Source organism: Physella acuta, unplaced genomic scaffold (assembly GCF_028476545.2).
Source record: "Physella acuta isolate Inbredline_101_S28 unplaced genomic scaffold, ASM2847654v3 ptg000107l, whole genome shotgun sequence".
NCBI classification, from domain to species: domain Eukaryota; kingdom Metazoa; phylum Mollusca; class Gastropoda; family Physidae; genus Physella; species Physella acuta.
Window position 1 is genome coordinate 325,030 of NW_026731627.1, and position 10,613 is coordinate 335,642.

At 34.3% G+C, this 10,613-nt stretch overlaps 1 protein-coding gene across 1 annotated transcript; it reads left to right on the forward strand.

Annotated features, from left to right (window-relative positions):
• Positions 1-2,628: 2,628 nt before the first annotated feature.
• LOC131933447 (vacuolar protein sorting-associated protein 37B-like) lies at positions 2,629-10,282 on the forward strand. Its single transcript, XM_059290221.1, has 5 exons — positions 2,629-2,798; positions 4,576-4,848; positions 5,754-5,925; positions 6,860-6,942; positions 7,677-10,282. Exons 2-5 carry the CDS (start codon positions 4,597-4,599, stop codon positions 8,043-8,045), a joined length of 876 nt encoding a protein of 291 aa, XP_059146204.1. The 5' UTR covers positions 2,629-2,798; positions 4,576-4,596; the 3' UTR covers positions 8,046-10,282.
• The last annotated feature ends 331 nt before the right edge of the window (positions 10,283-10,613 follow it).

Sequence of the window (10,613 nt, forward strand, 5' to 3'; positions counted from 1 at the left end):
TATCTTTTTCTTTTGTTCAAGAAAAAAAACTTAACTCTAAATTGAGAAAATAAATCTTGTGTACTTTCTGTACTTAATTCGAGTTGAATGGCTTTTATCTATTTTGCAAACTGTCACAACAACAACTTTTGCTTGACTTATGAACCCAATTACATGGTGGCGGAAACAATTTTAACACTGCGTGTAACTGTAGAAGACCCGAAATCGATTAAAGGGCAACAACCGAAATAAACAAATGCCCTTGTCATACAGGGTTAGTTATCCTGACAGCATAAAAAACAACCTTCATTCGATGAGTTTTTTAAATTAATTAATTAATTAATTTTATTTTGCAAAACACTCATAGTACCACTTGAAAATAAAAAGAATGGTATAGGACCACACTTTTAAAGTAAAATTTTAAAAGTAAATTATACGAAAAAATAGTATTTATCAAATGCACTAAAATTATTTTACTAATACAACAAACATATTTTTTTAAAATAATAACAAGCTTTTAAAGAAAGGTTTCATTAATGCGTTACCAATCCCATATTCTTAGACGCGTGAGCTTGTTTTCTAAAAGTGAGTTATTTAAATGTAAACAATGCCTGCGCTTGGATCATAAATATCGGAACACGGGTTTTACTACACTACCCCACAAAAACCTTGAGTGTACGTTAATCATAATCACTCACCGAAATAATGAGGTAGAACACACTTCGGTGACCGCCCATGTGTCAGGGAAGTAGGGGGCGCTCTCGGGATCCCCGATTACACTACCGCAGAGGCGCCATCGTGCTCGCAGGGGAACCCGGGGCGCTTTGGGTCGTGCAATTTAAGGGCGCCGGCGGTTGCGCCTGTTGAAGTTTTAACGCTGAATATAGTAGTACCCCTAATACCGCTATGCAGGACGCACGATTAAAGAATGTCAAGTGCTAACATAGCCGCTCTGGAACTCAAGGCGCCTTTTGTGAATTGACGAAAATCGCACCCTCCCGGGCGCCGCTCATATCAAACTTTAATTATTTTGTTAACAGAAACCTTCCCGGGACTAATCTCATCAACTCCTTAAATTTTTATATCACTCGGATGAGAGGTGTCGAAGCGCATTTAACTTTCATTTTTCAATATACTATATATAGAGAAGAATCGCACCCTCCCGGGGCGACACCCTTGCGAAATTATAAAAAAGATTGTTTTACAGAAATCTCCCCTAGAGTGTTCTAATCAACTCCCCAAAGTTTCATTCTCGGATGAACGGTGTCAGACCGCATTCGACTTTTATTTTATACAGAAAAATTACACCCTCCCGTGGCGCCGCCCTTGCGAAATTAAAAGAATATTTATTATTATTATTTTTTTTTTGCAGAACCCTTCTCTGCGGTGTTCTCATCAACTCCCAAAAGTTTCATGGCATTCGGATGAACGGTGTAGCAGGGGCGTAGCGAGGGGGGCGGGGGCGGGGGGTGCGGACCGCACCGGGTGACACCATTTAGGGGGTGACACAAAGGCAAAAAATAGCAAAATATATAGAGAAAAACTTGAGGGGGGGGGTGCAAATCGAAAATTTGTCCCCGGGAAGGGTCGCTAAGCCTCTGTGGGATGACACCATTAAGTGCCGCACCGGGTGACACCCGACCTCGCTACGCCACTGCGGTGTAGTAATGCATAAAAGACAGACACAAACATACAGACACACAAACAGACACACAGTTATACATTGCTTTATATATATATAAATATAATTAAATAAATAAATAAATAAATATATATATATACATATATATATATATATATATATACATATATATATATATATATATATATATATATATATATATATATATATATATATAGGGGTCGTCCATAAATGACGTCACACTCGTAGGGGGGAGGGGGTTCCTTAATTTTGTGACGGTGTGTGACGAGGGGGAGGGGAGGGGGGGTTCAGGTGGTGTTGGTGTGACGTCACACTTTTGCATGATAAAAAAGCAATGTCAGAAAACGGAATTTTAAACGAATTTTCGCGTTTAGAAAACGGTTTTAATAAATTGAAATAGGAATTGATTAAAAATACTTTATTTCGATAGAGTTCAGACAAGATTTTGGAAAAATATCGATGTTTTAAGAAAAATTAAACTGCAATTTTGAGGGGGGGGGGGGTTGTAGGCTAAGGTGTGACGTCTTTTTAGGGGGGGGGTCTGGCTTTTTGTGACGATGTGTGACGGAGGGGAGGGGGGGTAAAAATCGTCAAAAAAGCGTGACGTGTATGGATGACCCCATATATATATATATATATATATATATATATATATATATATATATATATATATATATATATATATATACTAGTTAATTATATATGTATATAATATTAAATATTAGTCTATTTAATATCTTTATTTATTTATTTTTTTGTTTAAAATTTAAATTAAGAGTAATAATAATACTTTTGCGAAATTTACAAGGGCCCATTACTCTCCCTGCTCCAACAAAATAATGACGGTGCTAATCGACTATAAAATTATCGATACCATTTATCTTTTAAAATTGGCTTGTTGTCCTAGCTAACCAAACGATAACGATACTTTTTTGTATTCTGGATACTGTCCACATTCTTGGCTGACTAAACACCCCATAAGCAAGGAAATGTAATTGCGAAAGCAGAGCTTACAAATGTTCTAAAATAAATAACATTTTCGATCCATAACATAGATAGATCTAATTATAGAATAGGCGTACTTATACTGTCTTATACCCTTTTGATGTATATAAACACCAATTTTCACAAATGTTCTTATTTTAATTATCAAAAGGTAAAGTTAAAAGTTATCATTTTCTAGATTCTCATTATGTTAGAATTAGATGGTAGATCTAGTCTAGATTCTAGATCTAGATCTAAAATCTAAATCTATTCAACTATTCAACTATTTTTTTGTCATTGCATTGCATTGACTATTCAGTAGGCCACTGGTTAGTGTAGTAACACTGTAACTGTGAAGATCTAGGCCTATCTAGATCTAGGTACTATTTTTGTTAGGCCAAAATTAAAAATAACTGAACCTGTTCATTTAATTTTACATTTTAGTCTTTTAACAGCTAGTTTACGAAATTTACTTTAATTTAATATTAATTCAGTCCTACTCATGGAATTTTAACTATTCTAGAATCTAGCAACTTCTCCGGTCATCACTCACTGTCATCATTTTTTCACTAGACAGACAACGATTAATCACTACTGACTTTCGTTATCACACACATCTAGATCTAGATTTCCATTTAGGCCTAATTAAAATAATATAGGGCCTAATAAAACAGTTTGCATGATAACTTCATCAGGTTTTTAAAGACAAATGTTATAGGCCTAAATAATATAAACATATAAAATCACAAAACAATAGGTAATATCTGTATTCTGTAGCCTACCTTACAGTTAATACGGAATTAAAATTTCCACTCGTTTAGGTAGTCAAAAAGATTTTTATTTTTTCCGATATTGACCAAAATAAGTTTTTAAAGCTTAAGCCTAATGTTTTTACAAATAGGCCTATAACTCAATTTTGTTATAGGCCTAAACATTATCAAAGATTCCTCTGTAGACCAAGCAATCTGTTGGACTGTTGGGCAGATGAAGTAGAGTTCATGTTTTTTTACCATGACATAAGAAGTGATTGTCCATGTTGTCAGCACTATACCCAGCCGCCTTTGCTTTTTACCTTTAATTTCCCCAATGTAGGCCTACCCACAGAAGTGGGTGGACTCTTATTGAATTTTATTAGGCCTAAACAAACATTTTGATAGAGATCTATAAAAGTCCAAACAACATCTGATCTGTAGAATCTACCTTTCTGCTTCCAAACGTGGTATTTTACAATTTAAAATTCACCACAAAACATGCAATAAATTATATGTCATTTTATAAATTTATATAAACTATTTACTTTCACGTTGGTATGAGCAAACTGATTTCAATAGTAAGGAAGAATCATGTCTTTTCTTGCTTATTAGCTTTAAAACATGCATTTTCACCTGTGTTTTTGGTCGTATTTCTATATATTCAATTTGCAAAACTAAAGGATTTATATTTAATCAACCAATTATGCTTAATTCATAAAATTGGTAGGCCCTACTGTAGAATAAGAATTGCATTTTTAAGCTCTACAGTTATATGCTATTCTTTTTATAATTTGAAGAGAGAAAAAAAATTAATTTTTATGAGACTAACTACATTGACATTACACTCTGATTACACAACAAAGGTACAGTCTGGTACAGTACAGTGTACACTACAGAGACTAACTAGTGACCCAAGCCTAGTCACTCTATCAAATTAATCAATTAATAATAAAGGCCTAGGCTTATAATTTTATGAGGTAATATATTATAATAACATTATATCTACTAAATTAAACTTATTTTACTTTATTTCTTGCAACTAACTGAGATTGCTCACTGAATTCCTTTAAGTGACTAAATAAAGTCTGTCAAAATTTTTGTTAAGCCTCAGGCCTAAGTTAATGTAATTTTTGTGTGTCAACACACCAAATATGCTAAATTAAAATTACATTCAGACCTATTTATTCTTATCCACAGCACTGGATGTAGATACGAACAATGTACCAGCATAACTACGGTAGCGGCAGCTTCAGTTCTGGGAATCCCAGCCCTTATCCGTCACCCCACAACAACTACTACACACCTCCATCCATAGGAAATGACACCCAGTTGCCAGATGGCGCTGGTGCGCTGTCCAGAATGAATGAAGCTGCGGCCATTTCACTCCTCCAGCACCTGGACAGAACTGAGCTCCAACATTTGTTGGATGATGAAGCTAAGCTGAAAGATCTGATTGATGATTTACCACAGGTTGGTCCATAGATATACATTTTTTGGTTACTTCTAGATTGATGATTTACCACAGGTTGGTCCATAGATATACATTTTTTTGGTTACTTCTAGACGTTTAAATTTAACTTAACCCAGGTAAAGCATTAAGCATACTATATAATTAGTAATTGCATAGCCTACATGGTGGCCTATAGCAGTTGTTTGAGTTATAGTCTAAGATCCAATGTTTTTTATGTGTAGCCTATGCTCTAGCATAGAGCTATGGGAGTTGGAGTGGTTGGGTGGGTGGGTTAGCGCATGGTTGCTAACCCGAAAGCCCCAAGTTCCAATCCTCGGGCAGTTCCAATCTGTTTAGGACAATGAAACATGTGGAACCCCTTGGATGATATGATTAATCTGGCTTTGTTTTGGGAGTTCCTACTTCGCTCCTGAATCCAAGTTGGACAGGTAACCTCCTGTCCCTTGGGACCATCAGCTGTGTGGAGAATAGAGGTTTGTATTGGGGTAACATCTAACCTTGCGCTAAGATCTCCAATGTGCAATCATCCAATGGTCTATGGAGACATACATGCTCTAGCACCCTTTTCCCATGTTAGGACCTTTATAATTTGTATCTAAATGTTAGCAAGATATGAACTTGGGAGCTTGTATCCTAAAATATAAAGAGGCTTAAAAAATAATTAACCTGCATTTTTCTGCTGTATATTTAAATAAGGCACTGTTGCTGCAGTATAAAAGTTTTATGTTTTTAATAGTTACACTAACTCCAAATAAATGTTTATTTCCCCATTTAAATACTTTGTTTAAAGTTATTATATAAGTTTTTCTTAAGTATATAATAATTTAACAGATAATTTGTTATGCATGTCCTTTTCAGTCATTAAATGCAATTAAATAAAAATCTTTATTTATACCTGCAACAGGTGAAGGCTCTTCAAACAGAGCACGATGACCTGGTAGCATCTACTAAAAGCTTGGCAGAATACAACTTAACCTTTGAGCCTAAAATTGAGAATAAGAAACTTTGCATAGCCTCGGGGTATGAAAAGTTGAGCTCAATCAAGTCGAGCTTTCAAGAAACAAAGGCAACCTTGAGTAAATATAGCTTTTTTAAATTTTCAGTGTTTCATTATATTTTGCTGGGAAATTAACTTAAGTACTATTTAGACCTGATGGTATATGGGACAGATGAAGTAGATATTATCTGTTTCTTTAAACTTTGTACATAAAGAGTTATGAGGTCTGTACTTTCCTAAAATCAAGGCAGCTTCCCACCAGAGCTGAGTAAATTCAGGGACAACCTACTGTCTTTTACCTGTGAATTAATTTTGAGACTTTTGGGTTGGTGATGGTTAGTAATGGTGTGCTCTACCAGACTAGCTACTGAAACAAGTGCACATTTAGGATCAATTTGCCTCTTAGCAACCTGTATACCATTTGTACAACAGGCCAACTTCTATCACAATTTTTACCTGTCATTATCTAATATTGCACACTTTGTTCACTTTAAAAAAGTTAATGAACATGATTGGTAGTTAAAGCTGTTGTTCGTTTTAATATTTTTACATGCAATAGTTTGTAATTGGCAGGATTCAATTGTTTGTTTTCCAAATTGTTAAAAATGTTTGTTTCAGATAGTCTAGTGGACAAGATTAATGTTAAAAATGTTTGTTTCAGATAGTCTAGTGGACAGACATAAATGTTGAAAATGTTTGTTTCAGATAGTCTAGTGGACAGACATAAATGTTGAAAATGTTTGTTTCAGATAGTCTAGTGGACAGACATAAATGTTGAAAATGTTTGTTTCAGATAGTCTAGTGGACAGACATAAATGTTGAAAATGTTTGTTTCAGATAGTCTAGTGGACAGACATAAATGTTGAAAATGTTTGTTTCAGATAGTCTAGTAAACAGACATTGATGTTGCAAATGTTTGTTTCAGATAGTCTAGTGGACAGACATAAATGTTGAAAATGTTTGTTTCAGATAGTCTAGTGGACAGACATTAATGTTGAAAATGTTTGTTTCAGATAGTCTAGTGGACAGGCAATCTCTAGAGACAAAGTTGGCCTTGCTGCAGACTGAGACAGCCAAAGCAGAAGAAGAATCTGAGGTGAGCTTGAAAACATGTCTGGGCATAATGGATGTTATGTGAAACACTGAAGTAACTTAACATTTTTATCCTGGTTTAATTTAGATCTAATACTTGATTCTGAAATAATTTTTTTTCGTAGAGGAAAGGTACATTTTCTGTGGCTACAGGACATTTCCCTCCTGTCAATTACCCCCTTCCCCCTCCCTCTAGTTAGAATCCTAACTCTAACTCAAATTCTATACTTATATTTTACGTTAATCCTAACCTTAAGAAAAAGGCCAAAATCTCAGCCTAAAACTTAACACAAAACCAACGCTAGAGATTGGATTAAGCCTAACCTTGACACTAACCCTATATATAGCCCTAACTAACCCTAGCTGTACCTAGCTATGTCTGGGGGGGGGGGGGGGGAATGCACTGTTCCCATTTTCTGTTATGGTAGTTTAGCTAATCTTATAGGGTACCCAATTCCTTAATGTCTGTTAAATAATTCTTCTCTTAATTAGTGATGTTAGCGATGACCGTTGTTTGTTATGATTGAATGTGAGCAGGGAATTTAAGTGATTGTGCTAACCACAATCCTTTTAAATCACATATAGTGGTTAACTGCACTGCATTTGTTATAAAGTTCTGCTCACCACCTTTGTGAACATTATTTATAAAAATATTCCCATCACTGAAAAGCTTTGAACACTGGCTTTATTTTTTGCATCTTGCAGTTTAAATAAAATAAACCTAACGTGTATTTTTAGGAACTGGCTGACAAATTTTGTGCTGGAAGTATTCAGACAGAGGAGTTTTTAAGCCAGTATTTGCCACAGCGCACGTTGGCCCACCTGAGGCGAATAAAATCTGAACGGTTTGCTGAACTAATTCGTGATGCTTCCTCTGCCTCTACCCTCACTTCAACACAAGACTGGGGATTGTCCTCTCAGCCTAGCAGTAAGCCACCCTACCCCATCCCCAAAGGCCCAGCCCCATACCCAACAGCCAGAGTACCCGCACCTGTGGCACCCTATCCGACTTCCAGGAACCCAGCGCCAGTAGCACCGTATCCAACGTCTGGTATACCCAGTAGTTATCCATATGGAATGCCGCAGCCTGGGTTTTATCCACGATGAGGTGTTAGATTTGCTCATTGACTCTTAACCAACAATTATTCTGTTAATAATCAGCAGCTGTGCTGCGAAAAAGGAAATCAGCAAAGCTATGGTCTCAACAATGCTGATTCAATCTTGCCTTATAAATTATAAATTTCTGTGTACAAATTAAATAATTGACTTGAGAGCAGTGTTGGAGTTAAAAACAATTAGTTTAATCTACAACTTGGTTATTAAACTCTTATTTCATGCTTAAATAATTCATCATGATGTTAAATTAAGCACCCTGTGTTATGCATTAAATATATACTGGAATGCTGTTTTTTCATTAAAATACTTTCATAGTAATAATTAGTTCATGAACATGAACAGTGTAATTTTTGATGCCCTGTATAGAATATAAACCATGATTGTTGTCTGTGCTGGTTTAAATGATACATGCTCTGTGTCTAATACTCTTGCTTCTCTCATAAAACTTTCTGTTGTAAGGGTAATTTGTGTTATTAAATAGACAGGTCATGCCAGATAGTTTGTGCCAATGTCTGAAATTGACTCAAAACATACTTTTTATTTAATCCTAAATAAACTGTCAAGAAAACATTCTCATACGGATGTCAGAACAAAAGCTTACAGCAGAACCCTTGTTGTCATAACGTAAAATTTTATTTAAGAGAACTGTTGTATTTGTTAACTATTTTTGTAAAGTTTTTTTTTTAATTCATTTGACAGTCATAAAGGAAAATAAAGAAAAGATTTTTAAACAATAAAATTTATTAGAAAATTTCAACAATTTTAAATTCGTTAGTTCTTGATAAAAAACTTTTTTTTTAGTTAACAGATAAAATTAATTATCAATTTAAATAGCGAGCCCTAAACAGTAACACCAATTAACTGTAATTGACATAATGACTTGCTTGTGTATCCAGCTAGGATGTGAGAACTGAAGTTAATTGGTTTTATGTGCATTGTACTTAATCTGTGCCATGTGAAGTTAATAACCTGACCAGCTTTCTTGTTTAGTAATCAGCCCTAACACAACATTAAGTAAACAACTTTATTTGATAGGGAATGTGTTTGTAGGAAACTCCAGGCTGATTTTACTATGTAATCTTAAATATTTTTTGGTACTTAAACCTAGCTCAATGACATAATCAAATTAGTTATCTACCTAAATAACAGGGGTTCTACTGTATGTATAATCTATTACTATAACATTTCTGCTTTTTAATGTTTGTTATTCATTGCCCAGTAATTGAAATAAATTAAGGCTGTGTTTTTAATTTGTTGCTCATTTTTATTGCAAGACAGAACTTGCATGGATTAGGAATTTATCTTTATTTCCCTTTTGAAAAACACATTGTAGCTGTGATTGTTACCAGCTGAATATTTTGCATATTTTTTTTAATAATGTTAGTGCATGAGAGATGTATCACAATCTTACAGTAAACATGACTAAGCAGATGCTGTATAATTTATATGGACTCTAGCAATAATATAAACAAGATCTTATGCTACAGTTTGTACGCTGGAACTGGGGAACAATGTTTTACTGTAGAAGCAACTGCTGTAAATATATTTTTTAAAAACAAAATCAATGTATACATTTTTTCAATATTTGTTTTTATTGTCGAGAACTTTAATTAAGTCGAGACATTGCTCATTTTCAGTATACAGTAAGAGAAAACTTGCATAGACTAGTAATTAATATTTTTGTTTGTGAAAGCTAATTAGTGTTAAGAATGAGGTGGTTAAAAGCGTTGTATGATATTATTAACTGATCAAAATAAAGGAAAGAAATATGACCTGTAATTAACAAAGTGATTGAAACCAGTCGAGTGGGGTTTTAGACAGTTGAGTATTTGAGACAGGTGTTTAAGACAGTCTTGTTTAGCTGCATGTCTGAGTATTTAACCCTAATCCATTTAACCTAACATACATCTTTCCACCCTCAATTTGAATTAGCTTTACGTGATATGTTGATGTATATTTTATAACCTAACATCCCTAGTTAATTTTTAAATTAGATTTAATCTTAGAGATTTATTTATAGGATGCGCTAACTCAAGCTATGTAATGTTTATTGACACCAGTTACCAGAGACGTCTTTCAGTGGTGTAGTTTAGGATCTTGGACACACAAAGTATGCCAGGAAAGTTTAATATGTTTGAAAAGTTCTTCAGGTTCTGCGCTAAATATACGACTTAGTTAACAACTTATTTATATCATGAAATTAATTTATTTGAAATAGGCAGGCAGTTTGTTATAAAAATATTCAAAGTAGGCAGATGGAGTGTTTATTTTTTTTTTCACAAGTAGTTTGAGTGTTTGTGTTCTCTAAAGTAGGGTTTTTGTTTTCTTCAGTAGGGTGGTTGAGTTTTTTTTTTAAAGTATGCTGGCAGAGTTTATGTTGGGGGAAATTGTCTCTATGCTGTTATGTATAAGGTCATGAGCAGATAAACTCTGCTTTGTCCACCCTCTGACCACCAAGTCCAAAAGGGTACTTTAATACAGTGTTTTTTATTTTATTTTTCTGTCTGAAACAAATAAATTATGTTATACTTTTGTTCAGCTTATTCTTTTTAATTTAAA